Here is a 23,054-nt window from a genome sequence, read left to right as displayed (position 1 = left end):
CTCAACCTATCTTCATACGGGAGGTGCTCCAGTCCCCTGGTCATCCTCGTGGCCTCCTCTGGACTTGTTCCAACAGTTCCATGTCCTTTTTATGTTGAGGACACCAGAACTGTACACAATACTCCAAGTGTATTCACTCACAAGAGCAGGGTAGAGGGGCAGGATCACCTCCTTTGACCTACTGGTCACACTCCTTTTGATGCAGCCCAGAATAGGGTTGGCTTTCTGGGCTGCGGGTGCACACTGCCAGCTCATGTTCATTTTCTCATCGACCAACACCAACATGGCACAAGGCTAATCAGCTGCAGACCTCTGCTAAGTCCACTGGTCCCCCAAACATCCCCTTCTTATTGCAGGAGAAAAATGGCAGAGAAGCAACTTCAGCAGCAGACTGGGATGGGGAAGAATTTTGTTGTTTGGTATTTGTGGGTAGAAACAGATGATGTGGGTGAGAGAGGTGGAAAAGATGAGTTCAAATTAGTTCTACTTGTGCACAGGCTGAACACAGCCATTCTATTGATTAGGAAAGGGACAGCAATGCCTTTGCAGCTGTCCCTTGCTTTGCTAACCCATGACCAAGTCCAAGTATTAAGAAAAATTGTTAGAGTAACATAAACTCATGAAACTTGGTGGTTGTTTTTTTTTTTTTTTTTTTGGTAGAAAAATATTCTTTTCACTGACATTTGCTACTTTTCTCTGCAACTGGGTAGGCCTGAAACTTTTTTTTTTTTCATGAGATATTACAGCCTAGTACAAACTAAAACATGCAAAAGATGGGGCTGACAGACATCCCCTCTATGCCATTATTGTGATTTCCTTACCACTAGTGTTGCAAGTATTAGCAATGCTGCCTGAAATTTATCTGAGTCCATCCTATGTTTGATGATTACTGCTACATCATGTCTCTCCACTTGGGCTTGAGAGATCCTCCAAGTAGAATTTTTCACTACCTATTTTCTGCTTAGCAAAGGATACTCTTTATTCCACTTATCTGCTACTAAGAAGCTTTCTAAGACATACCTGATTGCTGTCATAAACTGATTTTAGCTATTAATTAACTGCTGAGAGATACTTTGCTCTTTATTGCTTTGTGTCTGATTGCTATGACTCAGATTTCATAAACCCATTTTTCTTTTGAATTTCTATCAATTCCCCACTGCTTAAAATTCAAGTATGTGCTTTTAAATCATTACAGATTAGTCTTGGGAAAGGCTCTTCCAGCACAGCACAGTCCCTTACATACTAAGGATAAAACGAATGCAGTGGAAAAAGTCTCTCTACTCAGAAGGGGGTGATTCTTTTTAGTCTTTTGATTTTTTAGCAAGCAAATTACTTTTTTTTTTTTTTGGGGGGGAAACACGTTGTACTCTTGCCTTAAAATCTGCAAAGTATCTCTCTTGGGTTTTCATACATTACAACAAGATCTCTGATGTTTCTTCATCTTCAGGTAATAAACTCGATTGGCTTCTGGATAGGTGACTTTGGAGAGTGGCAGCTTGTAGATGGCAGAGTTGTTTGTGGTTATTAACAGGAAGGTCAGTGCAGACAAGCAAAAAGCCCAGGTTCCTGATGGTACCCCAAACTGCAAAGAAAAATAAAAACCATCTATTTACTGTGCGTCTTTCTTTCATTTGATCCGTCAAACCTTGAACAAAACTCAGAGCCAGGTAGCTTGGAAAAAAGCTTTCTCAAGGAATTTTTGACTTGGTTTTGCATGGGATCTCTTCCCTGGGGAGACAATATTTCTCCATGGAATCTTGACACTATGCATTAACCTGCAACATCTACCAGCTGTGGTGAGAAGGCTGCTTTCTCTTTGTGCATCTGCAGTGGTCTTGGATGGAGTTAATATTGGAGCATATACCAGAGGCATTCAGCTTTTCCCTGGGCAATTGTACTGGATGCCTTTTTGCACATGGGCAGAGCAATTAAACCAAATTTGAGGTTTCTTTACACATGTGGAGGGCCCTTTTCTCAATCACCTCAGACACAAATGATATGTAATTATCTTGGAGGTGTTGTGGGCTGAGCCATGCAAGTTCATGCAAGTTCCAAGGAGAAAAGTTGTAAGTGGCCTGTATCAGTGAGAAACACACCAAAGCCATGGGCAGATGGTGTCCCCTCTCTTGGATTAATTCTGCCTTTAGCTCAGTGGTTCTCCATGTCTTGGTGTTCTGCCTGACGAGTCAGGAAAATACACTGTGTTCAAATCTATTGTTGGGAGCAAGGCCTCAGCTGTTACATTACTTACCACAGACAACATGTTAGTTACTGCTGCTCCCAGGTAGGCACTGAAGAGCGCTGTGAAAAGGAATAGGGTAGTTCCTGGTGAGTTCAGATTCTCATGGAGTAGAGCAGCAAAGACAAACATCTCTCACACTACCTTAGGTAGCTCAACCATGTCTATGACCATACCTGGGGATAAGCCCCCTCTTAAAAGCTCTTACCTTTGCACTGTGCCTCCCTCAACCTGAAGCTCAAGGAAAGGGCAAAACAAAAGAACTGGAGTGATGACAAATGTGACTATAAAAACAGAGGCTTTTGAAAAATGCACTGACGTGGAAAGTGTGTAGCTTGTTAGATTGGGTTAAATAGGAAAATAACTATTCCACCCCCATCTCTCCTTCTTCTAGGGCTAGAAGGTGGGTCAATGAAATACAAAGCTAATCTTTTTTATATGAGCACTGAATGAGCAATAGTTTCATTCTCAGCTCACTGTGATATTGAAATTTCATATGAAATTGCCTTATAAATAGTTTTTCAATCATTCTCTGTTGCCTAACTCATGGCTTTGGTATCTATTTCACAAGACTGGGAAACTTTATTGTCTAACTACACATGCAGGCTGATCTTGAGCTCCAGTTTTCTCAAAGTTCAGGTATGTTCTCCTCCAAAGAAGGAATTTAAGCTGGTAGCTATGACTCGAAAAAACAATACAATTCATCCAGCAATGTTGAACAAACACAATCAATGCCTCAAAATTAAGCATCTAATTTCAAAGACCTTAGTTAATCAGCATCTACTGATTGCATCTCTCATTTTAAACACAACTCTTGGCTGGAAGAGAAAGCACTGCTTTTATTTTGTCACGGTACATTAGAGCAAAGGCTCCACCATCTGACTCCATTATTCATCAGTCTTTCCTAACTCCATCTGCCTGTCTTGAGGTGGTCCCCAGGCTCCATCCCCCCTCTTGTATAAGTGCATCTTTTAAGGAAATGGGGCAGTAGAGAATATCCATAGGGTACGTACCACAGGCAATTGCCAGCAAATGTGTCTGCCACGTGAAAGCGTAGAACATGCCTCCAATGGCAATGCATGAAAGGGAGCTGTTGTAGCCCCACAAGCCAGAGCAGATTTTGCTAAAAGGTGTTGCTAAGCTCAGTGCTGGAAAATAAATCAAAGATGTGTCATTCCTTGGCCAAAGAGATAAAAGATGCTGAAAAATGGCATGAATCCAGCTTTTTAAGGGCTCTAGCCAGCATACATACATGAAGTTCCCATTAGTAGTTTTGTTGCTAAGTCTAAGACTAAAGACACTTTAATCTAATACAATCAGGACAGCATTTCCTAGGTGATACTGACCTGAATTTGGCTATGCAATTTCAGAATATACATGAGTGAATGAGTGTACATGTGAACCTTAAATGTATCCTTAAAGCCTGCACATTCAGATTTATGGCAATCATTTTTAGTAAGCTGCTCCTAAACCTGTCAGTATATATCCAGAAATGAAGTATTTCACGATAAAAATTAATTTTAGCCAAAAATACGCTTCTTTTGTCTGAAGATTTCCTCCATCAGTAAGTCCACCAATTTTCTGCCACCAAATGTTATGAAGGTTTCCACCATCACAAAATGAGGTAGGGAGTAGGGAAATCAATCAGAAGAATTCTTAAGACAGAAGCTTATGTGTATTTTTTTTCAAGCAGGAACATTTGTGACTGTATCGTTGTGGTTCATCTTTTATTCTCCATGCTTTTATAAAATCAGTGACACATGTCAAATTCTTACCTGCCAGCATCCCCACTGCTGATCCAACTGCTGCATGCAGACAAGTAAGAGGAGAAGAGATAAATAAAGCAATCAGGAAGATTCCCCCAGTCCAGGGGTTATCACAACCATAAACCTGACCCACTCCAACTGGAATGGATTGCAGGAGCTGCAGAAACGAAAAAAAAAAAAAAATTAGGAAAAAAGTGAGCTCCTTATTGGCTTAATTTTTTTTTTTTTTTAATATTTATTTTTCTTGGCCAGGTTCATGTTGGATGCAGTCTGGCTTTATGGACTGTAAGTGGAAAGTTTGGACATTGCTCAGGAGGCAGCAGGGCATTTCCATAGGGTTTCCCCCTTCAATGAAAACGAGTCATGCCTTGCTCCCTATCCATGAGCTCCTCCGCCAGGTTTTTTGCTCAATATCAAAGGTAAATGTCTTTTGTGAAAGGGTTTGCTCGTCACTTTTATGCATGCTGCTGGCTTTGCCGCTTTTTGCATGCTGTGAATCTAGGAAATGGAAGCGCTCAGGGAGATGATGCCTTTGAGAAGACATTCTCCTTAAGATGGAGGGTGATCAGGAGTTGGAACAGGAAATGGTGGAATCACCAGAATCCCTGGGAAGTATTCAAAAAACTGTGTAAATGACGCCCTTAGTGACATGGTTTAGTGGTGGCCTCGGTAAAGGTGCTGGGGTAAAGGTTGGACTCAATGATGTTAAAGATCTTTTACAACCTACTTAATTCTATGATTTCTCTGAGTGGGCAGATCCAAAGGTAAAATGGCCAATAATGACTTGGCTAGAATTAGAAGACTTCACTCAGGTTAGGCTACGTACCTGATCTACATATATACCTGAAACTCTGTTGGGACTCACTGGGAATATGAATGGGAGTTGCTGGGTTGATGGGACAGAGCTCAACTTGTTCACTTCTTAGCAATGGTTTCAAGACACTTTTCTTCAAAATGTAGTGTTCCTCAGTGTGGAACAGTCCTCTTCATCATGGTAAACGTTCTTTGAGAAATGTCACTTGTGGGGGTTGACATTTAGTGTCAATTAACTTCCTTTTCTTTATCACTCCCTGGGAACACCTCAAAATAATCTGCTGAGCCATGGAGGAAAGCTATTACTCTAGTATCTATATTGTTTATGAAGAGTAAAATGTTCTTTTGGAAAAATCCTACTTGAATATTAACTTAAAATATGTGAACATGTGCCTGCACCCAAGTTTGTAATCATTCTTCCATAGAAATATCTGCTTCCTAGTTTCTAATCAGAAAGATGAAATTTTAAAAACACACCACTCTGTACATGGAAAACTAAAATTAATCTGAGTTAACTGGTAGTCTCAGCAAACCTTAGCTATGGGGTGCTGATCAGTGTATACACAGTAATGGGTAATTAGATTCTGCAGCCTCTTTGAAAATCATAATATATATATTTAGATGTAATTGCAAATGAAAGGTGACAGAATTGAAACATTCTCATTTTCAGGATATCAAGAATGCCAATTCCTAAAGTAAACCTTTATTGGGTTTATAATATTATTATTATTTGGGTAATAGCTATCTTATAAATGCAATTTTGTATTGGCAGGCCATAATGTAGCAATATAAAGCAAGATAATACCATTCTACAGTGGTTTCTTTGTAAACGGAGGAGGCTGTTATATTTGACATCTTACCATTGGCAGTTCAGCATCTGTCCAAGTGATGTTTGGTGTTGCTGTTGCAGGCTGAATGACAATTGTAGGGAAGAAGAGGTTATGTGGTCCTGATGCAGCCAGGTAGAGAGTCAAGGCCAAGTTGAAAGGCAAGGTGAGAACAGGCAGATCCCACTTAGAGAAGATTGACCCTAAAGCACTGGTGAAAACAGGGCTGAAAGAAGAACATATGGTGTTACTAGGAGCTTGTCAGCTAGGCAAAAATCCCAACTTCAACCAAAAAAAAAAACCAAAACCAAACCAAATCCAAACAAAAACCACCATGCAGGAAATTCACTTTATTTTGTTTTTTTTTTTAAGGTGTTTAATTTCTTCAATCTGTCTGATAAAATCAGAGGTATTCTGGGGTCATTCAGTAAATTAATTTCCTACCCTTCCCCATGCAATTATCAATGTGCAGGTTTCAGTGGTGTTATTTAATATATGGGGTGAATTTGGTGCAATATTTATTTATTTGGTGACCATGAAGGAGAGTGTGGTGACCATGAAGTTTGGTGACCATGAAGGAGACAAGATCCTCTACTCTTGTGCGAGATCCAGTGATTTAATGAAATTATTCCTAGCTCAGTTGCAGTGTTTACTTTTTTTTTTCTATAGCACTTGGAGTAGACTGAATTTAGGACACCCAAGCCAGGTCTGAGTGAACTGTGTGTCCTTATTGAAGTTTATGGATCAAAAAGAAAGGCTCACATCAAAGTTATGCTAAATCTCCCCTGTTAAAATAATGTTCCTCTTGAAATAAAAATGAATGGGCTCATCACAGTAGCATGGCTAACATTGAGGGCATTGCATTGCACACAATCAGCCATCAATTTTCCTTTTCCCCATTGGGTTTATTTGTGATTATGTGGTATTTTCTTTGTTTCCTGGTTATACTTGATTTTAACATAATGCTACAGATTTAGTGGCACACATCTGCCAGTTTTGTTTCTTTTCCACTGTAGTCTGCATAGTGCATAAAACCACAACAATTCAGTCACAGTGTGAGGGCTCTGGGGCTGGAGTAAGAAGCAGATGAGTCATGTAACTTACCACATCATGGACACCAGTGTTACAGGCAGCAGAAGCCACCAGTGGTAGTCTCCCTTATCAGAGAAGACAGCCATGAGCAATCCCACCAAGAGCCCATTGTAGCCATACAGGCCTGCTGCTACGGCTGATCTGTGTGAAGAGAACAAGTATCTTAAAATCATATCTTTCGCAGATGCTTTGCTCACATCAATCCCTACTTCCAGTGCCCTCATCAAGCCCTCCCTCCCTGGACTGTCTGTAATGAAGATCTGCCAACGGTCATAGAATCACAGAATCATAGAATAGTTAGGATTCGAAAGGACCTTAAGATCATCTAGTTCCAACATCCCTGCCATGGGCAGGGACATCTCACACTAAACCATGTCACCCAAGGCTCTGTCCAGCCTGGCCTTGAACGCTGCCAGGGATGGAGCATTCACAACTTCCCTGGGCAACCTCAGCACACAGTAAAGAACTTCTTCCTGATAACCAATCTAAACTTCCCCTGTTTAAGTTTTAACCCATTACCTCTTGTCCTATCACTACAGTCCCTAATGAAGAGTCCTTCCTTAGCATCCTTATAGCCCCATTCAGATACTGGAAGGCTGCTATGAGGTCTCCACGCAGCCTTGTCTTCTGCAGGCTGAACTGCCTCAACTTTCTCAACCTATCTTCATACAGGAAGTGCTCCAGTCCCCTGATCATCCTCGTGGCCCTCCTCTGGACTTGTTCCAGCAGTTCCACGTCCTTTTTATGTTGAGGAACCAGAACTGCACGCAATACTCCAAGTGAGGTCTCATGAGAGCAGAGTAGCAGGGCAGGATCACCTCCTTCAACCTGCTGGTTGTGCTCCTTTTGATGAAACCCAGGGTACGGTTTCCGGGCTGTGACCACACACTACCGGCTCATGTTCAGTTTCTCATCGACCAACACCCACACGTCCTTCTCCCCAGGGCTGCTGTGAATCTCTTCTCTGCCCAACCTGTAGCTATGCCTGGGATTGCTCCAACCCAGGTGTAGGACCTTGCACTTGGCATGCTTAAACTTCATAAAGTTGGCACCAACCCACCTCACAAGCATGTCAAGGTCCCTCTGGATGGCATTCCTTCCCTCTAGCATATCAACCGAACCACACAGTTTGGTGTCATCGGCAAACTTGCTGAGGGTGCTCTCAATCCCACTGTCCATGTCACTGACAAAGATTTTGAACAAGATTGGTCCCCACACCGATCCCTGAGAAAACCCTCGTTACTGGTCTCCAACTGGACATGGAGCTGTTGACCAGAACTCTTTGTGTGCGACCGTCCAGCCAGTTCTTTATCAACAAAGCAGTCCATCTGTCAAATTGGTGTCCTTCCAATTTAGAGACAAGGATGTCATGCAACTGAACTTTGATTTCCCATTCTTGATTCCCTTGTCCTGTCAGCAACTACCTTTTCTGCAATTATATCCAGTGTCCTTTTGTACCAGATGCAGCTGATAAGGTAGATTTGTCTGGTCCTACAAGACCAGATTATTAGCCAGGAATGCTAGATATGTACTTCTACTCCATGTTGCTTTTTTAACACATAAATCAGCACTGAAGTGACAGTCTATATTTGAAAGGGAAAATGATGGACTTACCTATCCTGACCCAGAATAAGTGCTGTTAAAGTGGAGACAACAGTTCCTAAACAGCCTGTGAGTGTCCACCATGGGTTCTGCATCAGGAAGCCAGCAACGATGATGATCCCACTGATGGGATTGTTGACAAACATCACCTGGGATATCGCACGCAGCACCCAGTCAACAAACTGGATCATGAGAGTTTTATCTGTAAAAGATCAAGTTAAATAGTAATAGAAAAAACAAACCAACCAAATATGCAGGTGGTACTGATTTGGAATTGATTTTTTGAAACTCAGGAGGAGGTTTGGTGGTGGAACTTGGCAGCACAACTGAAGCAATGAATCAACAAGACAGTAAAATCTGACTGGGATTTATTATGGTCTGTAGTGAAATCTTACAGCTGGAAAGCTGAGATGAACTGTATGGTTGCCAGAGTCCCATGTTATAAAGTACCCTGGACCAGATTCATGTGAACCAGCTAATTTATATCTGTGCCTCAGATGGCAAATCATGTGTGTATCCCATTACTGATTTATTAAGGGGACCAAGAACACCTACCTATATGCAATTTAACTTCACAGTGGCATTAGTCTTGACAGAAACTGCTCAGCTGAAAAGACAGGGAGTCTTATGAAGAATGGCAGAGCAAAAACTAACCATCCCAGGGTATGTTTTGTGGGATTAAATTTCCTTTGTACATGGCATGTTGGGAGGTAAATGTCATCTCAGTCATCCTCAAGATTTAAGCAGTGTGCGTATCTCTACACAAAACTGACTTTTTTCCCCACAAAATGGAAATAAATCAAGGCAGAGGTTGTTTCTGCACTAGTATGACTTGAATCACATTACTGAGAAGTTAGTTATTACTCCTTTGATATAATTCTTCTTTGGAATCTCCTAATTAGTCACAACAAAGAAGCTTTACCTTTTAGCCAGGCTCCAAATTCCTTCATGTCTCCAGTGAGGTACCCAACACCTCCACAGAACCTCTTCCCAGCTTTGATCAGTGGATTCTGCTTTACTGGGTTTCTTTCCCCCTTGTTTTCTATCTTGATATCGACACTGTTTTCCATGTTGATATTCCAACCCTTTGTTAAAATTAAATGGGGGAAAAAAAAAAAAGACAGTTCATTACAATGCTTTTTACTGTTCCCTGTTTATTCACTCATCATGATTTATTTTGGAGCCAGAAAAAGGAAGGTCCTTACTTTGAACATCTGATTCTCACATCCCTTTTCATGTGCTTTTGGGACCCTTTTCTATCCTTCCAGGCTTCCATGCAGTCATGGATTTGAACACCACAAGAAACCACTGAGCCTTCAGTTAATTGTCTTTTACCTGATTTTAACAGCCTGCTCAGCTACACAATGTGTTCTAGAAATCAAGAAGTTCTTGATTTAAGGGGTGACTTCAAGAAGAACAAGGTGGCATCAGAGGACACTGGCTTCACAGGAGCTGAAACTTACCTGAAGATCCAACTCTGTAAAAGTCCACCACATCTAGGAAGCTGCTTCAGTGATTAAGTTTCCTCTGCTGCTTAACGCATATTTCCAGTTTGAATTTATCCATCAGCCACCAATGATAGCTACCTAAAGTTAGGTTTATAGGTCTCTATACTGTCCCTGTTGGGATCACCTTTACCTTTCCCATGAGCATGGTTTAGCTAGAGCGTTATTCATGGCATCTTACTTCATTACTCGCGTGCATATGTACAATAAATTTTTCTTTACTGAATTGTACTTTCAGCTGTCCCATGTTTAGAAGTACCCAGCACTGATTTAGGAGATTGTAGGCCAAATTCAGAGTGCTTTCCTCAGATAAATATCATACAGCTGCTCGCTCATTCCCTGCCCCAGTCCACAGGGGGATGGGGAGGAGAATTGGGACAAAATACAAAAAAAAAAAAAATGGGTTGAACTAAGACCAGTTTAATAATTTAAATAAGAGTAAAATATGATACAATAATAGTAGGAAATAAAGAGAGAGAGAGATAAAGGAAGGAATAAAAAAGTGATGCACAATGCAATTGCTCACCACTTGCTGACTGATGCCCAGCCCGACCCGAGCAGCGATCAGACCCTTCTGGGTAACTCCCCCCAGTTTATATACTGGGCATGACATGCTGTGGTGTGGAATACCCCTTTGGCTATTTCGGGTCAGGTGTCCTGCCTCTGCTTCCTCCCGGCTTTCCGTTCACCTCACCACTGGCAGAGCATGAGAGACGGAAAAGTCCTTGATCAGGATAAGTGCTACTGAACAACAACTAAAACATTGACGTGTTATCAGCATTGTTCTCAGATTAAAGCCTAAACACAGCACTGCACCAGCTACTAGGAAGAAAAATAACTCTATTTCAGCCAAAACCAGGACAACTGGCCATTGTTCTTTAGCGTAAGACAAGGTAGGTGACCACATGTAAATAAGAAACCCTCAGGGACTAAATAAAAGACTCTTATTATATTTAGCAGGCACTATATCAAGACTTAAACCGGGTAGGGGAGCATTATAGGCTAAACAGCGGTGTCTAGGGCTAACTAAGGTGTTTAGGAAATCCGCACAAGGCTGGCAGAGACAGGATCCCCTATGAGAGGCATGTCCTTTGGATTAGGAGCTGCTGGAATACCTTTTGGCAACTCATGAAGGTCTACACAGCTTAATTCAGGCACATGGATGACAGACTTTCACCAGCTATAAATACTGAATATTAAAAACCATGTCCTATAGCCAATTCATTATTTGTCTGAAGACCAATTCTCAATATGAAACCAGAAAATTTAAACCAGCCAAACCTTTCTCTGGAATGTACTGTTTCCTGAAGAGCAGGTCTAATTCTTAGTAATTGTCAAGACAAAGGATACATGTGACAAGGTGTGTTGTTGAGTGAATACAAAAACAGAGCTGCTTCAGGTCTCACTGGTGAGTAGCAGCTTGTTCAAGAAGTAAAGAATTCAGTTTTGGAGTTAATAGTCTAAATAGGATGACACAAACTATACATTAGGGACTGTAGTGATAGGACAAGGGGTAACAGTTTAAAACTTAAACAGGGGAAGTTTAGATTGGATATAAGGAAGAAGTTCTTTATTGTAAGGGTGGTGAGGCACTGGAATGGGTTGCCCAGGGAAGCTGTGAATGCTCTATCCCTGGCAGTGTTCAAGGCCAGGTTGGACAGAACCTTGGGTGAGATGGTTTAGTGTGAGGTGTTCCTGCCCATGGCAGGGGGGTTGGAACTTGATGATCTTAAGGTCCTTTTCAATCCTAACTATTCTATGATTCTATGATTCTAATTATTGGAATTAGTCCTTGACTTGCTTCCAACTTCAGTAAAAGCTTTTTTGGCAGCTGGGAAAGAGAATCTATACTTTAGAAATGCAGGTGCTGAGTACTCAAGCTAAAGCAGCCTCAGCCCTGGACATTACACTTGCAGATCCAAAATTGTCATAAAGCAGCTCTGAGTCCACATGGGGGAATGACTGGTTATTGTACATCCTGGCTGGTTTCTTACTGTATGTTATCAGGGTCTGATGGTGACGTTTCAGGAAAGAGTAAATATTTGCACAAATTATAAATACACATTTTCTGCTGCCTGCAAGGGTTCAGCTAGTGCAAGGGTAGGTTCCACATGAAAGAGGTAGAAGACAGGCCCAGTACTTGGAGGACTGTTGAATTTGACTTTGTGTAGGACACAAAAGCAAAAGGAGTTTAACTAAAGGAAAAAAAAAAAAAGGATGAAAGTGTTGTTAGGGACAGTGTGTCTGTGCTGGAAGGCTTTTTTCTGCTCAGTTATAATTCATTACCTTGATTCATTAACCTTCAATTTTCTCATATTTTATTCTGAAATAATGGAATAAGTGAATTTGATGCACTTTCAGTTAAATCAAAATTTCCAGTCAAGATAAATACTCTTCATTTTTTGTGAAAATGCATTTGCATTTTCAATTTAAAGAATCTTTATACGACTTAGGCTTTCTCTGTTGCTAATCCATAAAGTCAAGGGCTCTTGCACTTGCTGAGTGATGCTGTGTGTCCTGTGCTAGCATGCCCAGTATGTTTCCCCTGCCTGCTGATTGAGGAGCTGTTTGCACTGCAGGACTCTTCAGTGTGGGATGTAATGGGCATGTAAAGAAGTATTGGAGTCACCACCTGGTCCATTTGCACAGTGGAAAGGAAAACTGGTCAAGTTGGAGTCCTTAATTCATCAAAACTTGATGAATTGCCTTGGTGTGGAAAGGTGTTTAAATGCATAGTTCAGGCAGTCCTGCATGGTGCAAATCTGAAAGCACAGAACTCCTTTGCTCTGGGTATTCATTGGAAGAAATTAAGTTGTCTTGATGCAATTGGGACAGCAAAAAGACCAGGTGACCAGGTAAATCACTTCCACCAACCTGGTTTGAACTTTACCCTCCATCAAGGCTGTGCTAATGCCCTGTGTGTATGCTCTTACAGAATACTCAAAATTACAGTGGTTGTGGGGTAACCATGGTTACCTCCTTGCCAGTAGCATGGGTCATGTTCATTATGTCTCTGTTTATCACGTAATGTATGCCTCTAGAGAGAGACATCTCACATGGAATTCAGTTCATCTTTCCTATCAACTCATGTATGGTAAGGGGAAATGAAATACTGATTGAACACTCTTACCACCTGCAGAACAGCCCTATACATAATGGGTAGGCCAAGAGCACCTTTGGTTTCTGATGAGACCTTTATGACACGGTAATAGACCCTGATCCAGCCCTATTGGTTTCACGACCACCCTGACTCACATCCCAGTGCTGCATGAGGTCTGCCTCTGGTGTGTGGAGGTTGAACTATTGCCACAGTCCTGAGGCTTGTACCATCCATCCATAAACACAGAGCATGGAGGGTTTGTGTTACTTCTACTTAGCTGCCCAAAGAAAGTATAAAGAAGTATTTCTTACCCATGGAAGCTGTGGTTGCCTTATCCCTGGAAGTGCTCAAGACCAGGTTGGAGGAGGCTTGGAGGAACCTGGTCTAGTGGAAAGTGTTCCTGCTCGTGGCAGGATGACTTTTAAGGTCCCTTCCCACCCAAACCAGTCCATGACTGTATGATTCTAAGTACTGCACCACTTAGAAACTGGCAGCAAAATAGAATATTTTGAGCAGTTTTGATAATTTTTGATACTGTAAGAAGCAGTAGCTTCATATATGCTGAGATTAATGATCTGCTAACACATTAACTTGTTTAGGCAGTAGACAATAGCAACTGTTTAAGAACAGGTTGCCCAGGGGGGGTGTGGAGTCTCCTACGTTGGAGATATTCAAGGCCCGCCTGGACAAGTTCCTGTGTGATGTACTCTAGGTTACCCTGCTCTTGCAGGAGGGTTGGACTAGATGATCTTTTGAGGTCCCTTCCAACCCTTAGGATTCTGTGATTCTGTAATTCTGTAAAGGACAGAAGACAAAAGATTCCTCATCCCAGAATAATGGAGATGTTCAGAGAATTGTAAGACAGTGATGTCTGTACTGTAATTGAAGCTGAAGTGTGCATGGTCTGCATAAAGGCCAGAGTAGAGCAGGTCTTCTGAAGGCCTGCTGTTGAAGTTAAGTTGACACACAGTTTTCAGTCAAAGGGGGCTTCTTTTTTTTTTTTTTCTCTTAGTGCACGAAGAAAGGAAATGGAAACAATTGTGAAAGGACTATTCTGTTGGAATAGATTGCTTAGCTTCTGCAGGGGTCAGGATTTTTAACTTTAGTTTTTAGTCCTTATTTCTATTTGCCTGGGAAAGCATTTCTTTTTTATCTCAGATTCTTAACTAAAGCTGTGTTAAGACACACAGCTTGAAGTGCAATGCCTAACCTCATGTATGTTCTGAAAAGGTGTTCCATGGGTCTGGTAGGAAATGCAATGCCAGCGTGTAACTGGTGTGATAAAGGAGCAGCAGTGTGTCTGAATGTGGTTTTCATCTCTGTGGTACAAGGACTGATTTGTGCTCTGCTGCAAGTGCAGAGGAGCTACTTAAAACTATTTTCCCATGGTGGAAAAGTGACAGCTAGACATGGATCACTGCTGCTTTTCTCCAGTAATTCCAGATATTTGCTGCCTTCAGTTGTCTAGTTATCTTTGTGCTGTTGGATAATATCTCCCTGTCATCCTCACATAAGCAAGAAGGAAAGTTTTGCAGCTAAAAGTATCTGAATGCTTTTGTATCAGCTATGAAATGGAACCTGTGAGAATAGAAAAGATAAAAAAGATGTTTCTATTTCATGAAAACAAAAACATCCCAGGACCAATAAGCTAATTATTGTTTTTTTTTATCATCTTTTCAGAGTTAATGAATGTCCCTGTAGCAAAGCACTGGTGTTATGCAACTCCATGTCTCTTTAAATCAATTTCTCTTCCACTTGTGTACACTTCTTCCATGTCAAGCCATACCTACGGAATCTCAGTAATGCCTATTAAAGCTGCGTCTCAGTAATGCCTCGTTAGAGCTGCAGCGAGGCAGACTCTGTGCTTCTGCTGCAACATCTGGCCTGCAACTACTCTTTTATTCACCTGATGAAGTAGAGATAAGCCCTGTCACACGCTTGTAATGTGGTATTCATGATAAGAGCAGTGCTGTGCTTGCAGCTTGGAAAGGAATAGAGGCTTTGATTTGGCTAATTGCTTTAATACTCCTAGGTAAGAAATAGTTAATTCCAAGCTGATGCTGTGTTTTTGAGAGTTGGGCTTTTATCTCTGAAAATGCAGCAAAATTATCTAGTATGTTCTCTTCTTTCTAGAATTTTACTCTCTCGCTGATAAAATTAATGTTATTCTGTAAATCAAGGGGATTTAAGCTATTGTGTGGCATTTGTTTCTCCAAGGAACTGCTACTGCACGATTACAGTCATTGAATCATACATTCTCTGAACTGTTGCTGTGAAGCATGCAGGCAGCCAGCTCTCTGTGCAGAATGTTTTTAGAGGAATTCCTGCATCCAAGTACAATCAGAGGAAAGGGCCAGATTCTTAGCATAGCCCTTGTAACATTACCAGTGGTTTAGCAAAGCTTGCAAGTGTAATATTGCGTTATGTATAGGAACACACACCTGTACAAGCACACTCCCCAAAACAGAGAGATTCTAATGCAGTTGAACCTCACTGAAAAAAACAAAAAGGTAGTTTAAGTTTTCCCATAGAAGAGACATTTCAAAGCATTAGTTCAAAAGAAAGCTTATCCCTCAGATTCAAATATTCATTAAGCCCATTCGCAATTCAATTTTCAGAGATCTGTCTCTCGGGGACAGAGAAATCCAGACACACTATCACATTAACTCTACATTATTACTATCTGGGCATTTTTAATTTTGCAGACTAGAAAAGCAGTAAAAGGAGATGTTAAAGAGTTACAAGTTCGTTGTGTTGTTTTTTTTTTTTAATTTTTTTTTTTTAATTCTTTTATTAATTCTTTTCTTAGAGATTCAGCAAACTGGGCTAAGCCCTACTAATAAATCCTCACCCTGCTAGAAAATTCTCAGTAACTGGAATCCTTGTGACATTCCCTCACCTCTTTAGTGAATGTCTTGAGCCTTAGCTGCTCTTGCTCAGGAGGACTGCTCAAATGCTGTTTGTTAGGCATTTTATGGGAGAAAAAAGATCCAGGTGAGTCAGTAAGAGAGTGCACTTTCATTGCTTACGTTAAAAGGAACTAAAAGAATGCTCTTACCTCTCTGATGAGCTCAGGGGTAGCAGTTGCTTTGCTGGCTAGGACAGAAGACAAGCTAGGCAAAGAGAGTGGGGGAAAGAAAATGCCCCACCAGCTTATATAGGCTAGCATGGCTCCTGTCCTGATATTACTAATTAGTTTGTTTCTCCTCCCACTCAGTGAGCTCGGAGAAAAAATTAAGAAAGTTCCCTCTCGAATTCTCCACCTTTCCTCTTGCTCTGTCCTTGGTGTCTTGCCAGCAGCCTCTCCAGAAGTACTGTTCCCTGCTGCTATTTTTTTGTTGTTGTTAATTCGCCTTTAACTTTGTCCTTTCTCCTCCTCTACCACTTAAAAAGGCTCAAGGCTTCAAAGTGGACTCTTGGTATACCTGAGCTCAACCTCTCCAGTGTTATTCTTCTTATCCAAGACAGCTCAGGATCCTTCCTTCTCAAAACACTGACCTGGGAGTGTGCATCACAGTGTGACATGTTCAGCAACCTGTCAGGTTGTCCCATTTCTAGGTAGTTTTTTGAGGCACTATTCTGTTATCACACTGGGACGAAGGACCTGGTGATCTTCTACTGTTTAGTTGTTTTTTATCGGCTATTTGAGAAATTCAAGGGGATTTTTCCTTCTTTTTTTTTTTAACCTGCCCACCTTGGCTTGCTGGAGAAATTTGGAATATTCAATGTGTGGCATATATGAGAGGCTTGTAAGATTGTGAAATCACTGGGAAAGGCAGAGAAGAGGATGGAAAGGAAAGTCTTGAGAGAGTGAATTATGGGAAAAAGTACAAAGGAAAAGCTAGTAAGCTTAAGGAACAAGTTAGGCTAATCCAAACCACAGTTTAATTCCCTTTAGGAGTCTTTTACAGTGATGGCTTAAAGAAGCAAATCCACAAATTCATCCAAGAGCTGGAGTGAATGATTTGTTGCTGAACCAGAACCAATCTAGTTTTATGAATTCGCTTCCTTCAGCCCTTTGGAAACAGCCTCATCATCTATGTGAGCTGAAATGATGTTATTCTCACTATGTTTATTCCCAGGGTGCCTCTCTTTTGATGGAGGTGTTTTTAACAAGAGACTGGATAATTTTTTTCCCCTAAGAACATAGTATCTGATAGCGACTGTGAGCTTGGCATTGCTGATAAGCAAGGCTCATGAAGTCATAGAATCACAGACTGGTTTGAGTTGGAAAGGACCTTAAGATCATCTAGTTCCAACTCCCTGCCAAGGGAAGGAACACCTTCTACTACACCAAGTTGCTCAAGGCCCTGTCCAATCTGGCCTTACCAGGTGTTGTGAGTGAGCCAGACACTGCCATCCACTGAGTTTGCACCCAGTAGTACATGTTACAAGAAATTTGCAGGGGAGGCTGCTTCACTCCAGTGCAGTAATTTTTTTTTCTTTTTACTATTAATTTCTTCTGGGGCTTCCTGTGCTTTCTCATTGGTAAAATGAATCTTTGCATCCCAAAAGAAGAGACACACATTGGGTAATTTGTTTGGGAGATACACATAGGGAATCTGATCGGATTGAGTTTCAGGCTTCGCATCTCTCATGTTTCAGGGGTGCTCAGGTCATTTTAAACAGCATCTTTTCTGCTCTGTGTAAAAGGGATGCTGTGCAGGGGGCTGGCAGGATTCACTGTCAGGTAGTGTTACTTTCATCCATTGAGCAGTGGGGTGGCTCTTTCCTCTGGGAAGCAGATTCAGGACCCCCCTTTCTGATTCTGGCTCTTTAACATTGACAAGTTGGAAAGGAGTCACAGAAAAGCCACTGGCTTGAAGTGATGGATGACTTGGAGCGATGTTTTGTTTAGATTACCAGAGCTGGTTAATAATTAACAGGGTCAGAGTCTGCTGACACCTACGTGGGAATGAGGTCCTTGGCAGCAGCCTGCTCTGTAAGTTAGAGGCAGAGCAGTGATGCTCTCCACTGCCATGTGGTGAGTTCCCTGGATCCTAGGTGCAGCCAGCTATGGGGAGGGTTTCACTACTGGAACTACTGTCTTATGGAATCCCTGTGTTTCCTACAATCACCTTTTGAAAAGGTCTGGGCCAGGTCCCAGACTGAGTGCTGCAGTCTGTTGCAGGAACTTCTGCTCATGGCTGTGTACCTTAGATCGCCAAAGCACTCCTGGTGGCCCAAGGACTGAAATTCTCTATAGGATTGGTGCAGAAAGGCACAAATGATAGAAATGCTTCCAGGTGTAATTCAATCCATGTCAAGTCAGATGCGCATCACTAATCTGTGCTGGGCACACAAGAACATAGGTATCTTCTTCCATCTTTTGGGCTTTGGAATTCAAATGGGAAGACTAAAACAGGGGAGGCTATTCTTTGTCAAAATGATCAAGGTGTGCCATGTGCCTGTTATGTAACTGTTGGATACCATCTGCCTGCACTGTGCCACCAGCTCTGGGTGAGCACTAGGTAACCATGTAATGATGTGCAAAGTGAGCATGCACATGACAAGAAAGTTGCTTCTTAATTTTAGGCAAGTGTGAAGACCACTTTGTACTGAGAACAAGGCAGCTGGGGCTGGTGTCTGACAGCTAGATCCTGTGTGATAAAGGAGGGCTGGGTCTATGGCCTAACTCTGCAGGAATCTGCTGGTGAAGCTGGTTGATACATTTCTTCTGCCTTCTATTCTCTGCGGGAAACAGGCTCTGAGAACACCCCTTGGACCGAGCCCAGTGGTTTACATGGTCAGAAGACGGGTTGGTGGCTGGTTCCCAACTAGACTAGCTCTCCCAGAGAAATGCCTGAATGATCTCTGACTGAAGCAGCTCTTGAGGCAGGAGCTGTGTAGCTGCATTAACTGGGTAGTGCTTGAACTTGTCAGCTCTGACAAGAAAGACTGTAATGTCCCTAATCCAGCTTCACACGCTGTCTCCACTCTTCTCTCAAGGCTCAGTGGCCTTCAAGAGGTGCATTGAAAACCATTTTGTAGCAGACTGCCATTATACTGTGGGTTTTGGCTGTGCTCCTCTGCAGGGATCAGGTCTGCACAGGGAGGTGCATCAGCTCATGGACTCCATAGGATGCTTTAAAATCATGTAAATGATAAAAATACCTTTGTTAGGCTGGGCTGTAGATGTGTAAAATGCAGCCACTGTTTGTGGGCTCTGTGTCATCCTTTGTTGGTGAGGAAATCACTTGGGAGCTGAGCTCTTGTCACTGGGCACCATTGAGAAAAGTCTGACTCTGCTTTCTTTACTCTCCCCTACCAGACATTTGTACCTAAGATCCCACCCTGAGCCTTCAATTCTTCATGCTGATCACTCCCAGATTTCTTGGCTTCTGCTTGTATAACAGGTGCTCCAATCCATTAACCATCTTCATGGCACTTTGCTGGACTTGCTCGCTATGTCCCTGTTTCTCCTGTACTGGGGAGCCCCAGACTGGACGCTATACCCTAGATGTGTCTCACCAGTGCTGAGTAAGAGAATCATAGAACGGTTTAGGTTGGAAAGGACCTTAGAGCTTACCCAGTTCCAACTCCTTTTGCCATGGACAGGGACACCTCCCACTAGACCAGGTTGCTCAAAGCCCCATCCAATTAAGTCTTGAACACTTCCAGGGATGGGGCACCAATGAGCATATTCCCATATTCACGTATTGGGAAACCGTCTAGATACATTCGTCAGTGCAACAACTGGACGGCCTTTAGCTGTGGCTATTGGGAAGGATGGAGAGGAACGTCTTTCATCTGTGGTGTCCAGCTCCCTCTTGTGGTATGTTTCCAGCCCAGCCACATGGGCAGTTACAGAAATCAGACCGAAGATTCAGATGTCTGTTTTTGACAGCACCTATAAACAGCAGTTCCCCAGCCCTGGCACAATCAATACTCTCCATGCTCAGAGCTTGTGTATGGCTCTGGATACTGCTGCTGATGTATGCTCCCAAAATAAAGAGTTCTTCTAATTCACACTCATCCCTTCACTCCTCTTACCACCTGCTCTGGAAACCCACTGCTGTTTTTGTTCAGCTTGACATGTTCTCAGGACTCACTTTCTCAGTCCATGCAGCTGCAAGTCTGTACAGTTGCTCCCTTGAAACCCACTTCTGATAAAGAACATTAGTTTGTCTCCTTCAATAGGAGTGGGGCAGGAATTGGTGAAGAGAAGGTTGTAGGTGTCTTATGGCTAGAGTAGGGTGTCAAAAAACTCTGTGCTGCTATGTCAAATAGGTTCCAACTTTAGGCAGAGGGTCAGGCTCTCTTCCAGTAGGCTGATGCTCTGAATACAGGAATACTGGGTTAGTGAACAACTCATCTCTTTTAGCTGCAGATTTTTCATGGTATTTAAATCATTGCTGCTAGTGGGAGCGAAGAGTTGCTTGGAAGTGAGCTAGATGGTTATGACCAGTACATGCCTAGGTCTGTGCTGGTGGTACAGCACCTACGTGGTGATGAGCTGCCACCAGGTACCATCCCATTCACTAGGGAAGTGGCCATGGTGTCCAGCACAGGAATTCTCCCTAGTACCCCAAGAAAGGCCACGTAGTCATGTCTCTCATGATACCCAAAAGCAAAGCCAAGCGCGTTCAACTGGCTGGCTCCACTTGTTTGTTTTTGCGTTTTCTGCCTTTTTCCAGGTGTCACTATCACTTTTCATATCAGCAGCGGGCATTCCTCTAGTGTGACCTGGATGCCTGTGGGAATGAGATTGAGATGCCAGCATCTATGGGAACTCCAATGGAAATCATTATTTTCACCATCATGATCCTAGCTCCAATTGCTGTGGCAAAGTTGTTCCCAAAGTAATGTGCACTTTGGCTGGAAGACCCTGGCCTCTTGTTTGGTCATCTTCAGCTTCAGACAGCTTCACATCCTCTCTTTTCTCCCTGTTGTGTCCATCTGTTCTCCAGGATGGAGCACCAGTTTTGCCAGGCTCCTGGCATTACCCTGTTAGTTTCTTTATCCTGGGATCTAGGAGCTGGAACAAGAAAAGCTCTCTTCTTCCTGCCATGAGCCTGGACCTCAAGGCTGCTTGTTTTTCTGGTCATCTGCAGCATTGTAGAATTCATCAGTGATATTGAAACATCCTGAATTCTTAGAATTCCTAGAGAATTTTGAAACTGAGGTTGACTTTCAAGACTGGAGGGGAAATCACAACTCAGTTTTAAATTTTAGCTTCAGACCCCTATCCTGTTCTCCTGGCTCCAGGGGAAAGTCCACATCCGAAGAGGCTCATTTTCCAGACCTAGCTCAAGACAGAGGGTTGCCATGAGAATGACAAAGCTGGCTGGACTTGCTACAGTTTTATGACACAAGGCAAGGCATTTTTATGCTGTTTCATCCATTTTTGCTATTTCAGAGACCATTCACTTAACTTCCTGCATCTAATCTCAGGCTGTGAATCTCACCCAAGGCATGCTTGTTTTCAAGGAAATAATCCATTCTCACAAACCTTGTAGGAGATGAACGTTTTAGGCCTTAGCAAAGAGCAGAATGCTATAGTAGTTCTAATGAGAAACTTTTCCAGCATGTAAATCCTACTGTTTACTATTTTCTTGCCAAATAGCTCTTAACAGAAGTGGAAGCTGGTGTATATTGCCTGGGTTGTGGCTCTGATCAAAAGAAGGACTTGTAGAATGCAGATGAAGCAGAAGAAAGTAGGAATAACTGAAAATTAAAAATAAGTGTGAAGGATAGAGGTAGATTTACACTGCTGTAGATAGTCCTGGGACTTTGCAAGCAGTACTACAGAGCAGCATCTTCATGCACACACACACAAGCAAATATAAATCCATCTGCAGTAAAGATACACATTTTGAGTAGACAAAAGAAAAAAAAAGTCGTATCTGTTGGAGAATTCAATTTCTGGGAATGGAAAGTGCCCTGACAGGGTTTAATTTACACACATGAAATAAACTCACTCAGCTACAGTAAGAAACTATTACTGGCTGAAAGTTTATTATCACCTTTGCCTTTCTGGTTTTCTCCATAGCCAGGAAGTCCCTGCCTGGCTTCTGGCTGAGTGGCTTAACAGAGCAGAGATATGTGGATGACAGAGCAGCAGAGCTGTCAGCACTTAGTTGAAATTAGGGAAATATGGAGAAGCGGGGTCAGGCACAGGATGAAGTACCCTGGAGAGAGGGGATAAAAAGATTGCAGCTCATCCTAAGATGCACATGTCAGGGATGTGTCTATCTCTCTGTATCTCTGGCAATTCAGTGCACAGCACAACTTGATGTGCAGCTTCCGAGATGTGAGAAGCAGCCTGAACCTCTCTGCATTTTGGGTGGGTGAGGTAGTTGGATGTGTTTGGAAGGGCTCCTTTATATGCTCAGTGCTCCAACCCTGCTGTGTTGAATGAAGCTGTATATTTTGGGAGTGTGGATTTGGGTCTGCTTCAACTATCTATGCAAAGGGCTGTCCCTGGAGAAGGATATTAGGATGCAGCTCCACAAAGGTTTAAGCTACTAAATGCACCGAGGTAATTGAGTGCTCTCAGGAGCTGCTGAGCTGTAGCAAATGGTGCCCAAACCCATTCCCAGGGAAAGTGTGGTGGAAAAAACCCTTTGCTTCTCATAAAGCTATCCCCATCCTTCTCATCCCACCCCTGGGAAGTGTGGCAACAGCTGCAGGAGTTTGTAAAAGACGCTCTGAGAACTGTAAAATCAAATGCAATCAAGGGTTTGTTTCCTGTCTGAATTCCTTCCATCTTCCAAAATGAAATACTCTCTTCTGTTGAAAAGGGAGTGAGAAGACAGTGTTTGACAAACAGACCTCACCCTTGAAGTGGTGGTATTTCTGTAACCCTTGAAAATCATAGAATTACGGAATAGTTAGGAGCGGAAAGGACCATAAGATCATCTCATTTCAACCCCCCTGCCATGGGCAGAGACACCACCACACACTAAACCATGTTACCCAAGGCTCCATACAACCTGGCCTTGAACACTTCCAGGAATGGAGAATTCACAACTTCCTTGGGAACCCATTCCAGTGCCTCACCACTCTTACAGTAAAGAACTTCTTCCTGATATCCAATCTAAACTTCCTCTAAGTTTTAACCCATTACCCCTTGTCCTATCACTACAGTCCCTAATGAAGAGCCCCTTC

At 42.4% G+C, this 23,054-nt stretch overlaps 1 protein-coding gene across 2 annotated transcripts; it reads right to left on the bottom strand.

The window, feature by feature from the left end:
- Positions 1-1,353: 1,353 nt before the first annotated feature.
- LOC134160934 (urea transporter 2-like) lies at positions 1,354-16,127 on the bottom strand. 2 transcript variants are annotated; one of them, XM_062613400.1, is made up of 10 exons: positions 16,003-16,086; positions 10,371-10,540; positions 9,262-9,424; positions 8,352-8,541; positions 6,750-6,878; positions 5,679-5,871; positions 4,015-4,162; positions 3,253-3,387; positions 2,252-2,301; positions 1,354-1,582 (listed from the first exon to the last, which is right to left on the bottom strand). In XM_062613400.1, the coding sequence occupies exons 2-10, from the start codon at positions 10,455-10,457 to the stop codon at positions 1,406-1,408; spliced, it is 1,272 nt and encodes a 423-aa protein (XP_062469384.1). In that variant the 5' UTR covers positions 10,458-10,540; positions 16,003-16,086; the 3' UTR covers positions 1,354-1,405. The 2 variants fall into 2 exon arrangements, with proteins under 2 accessions (XP_062469384.1, XP_062469383.1); XM_062613399.1 differs by lacking the exon at positions 10,371-10,540 and having other exon boundaries at positions 16,003-16,127.
- Between the last annotated feature and the right edge of the window lie 6,927 nt (positions 16,128-23,054).

This window comes from Pezoporus occidentalis, unplaced genomic scaffold (assembly GCF_034315485.1).
Source record: "Pezoporus occidentalis ecotype Australia unplaced genomic scaffold, CSIRO_AGI_Poc_V1 ctg166, whole genome shotgun sequence".
In the NCBI taxonomy this organism is placed as follows: Eukaryota; Metazoa; Chordata; class Aves; order Psittaciformes; family Psittacidae; genus Pezoporus; species Pezoporus occidentalis.
The sequence above is the reverse complement of the archived record's forward strand: the minus strand, read 5'-3'. Positions and strand labels throughout refer to the sequence as shown.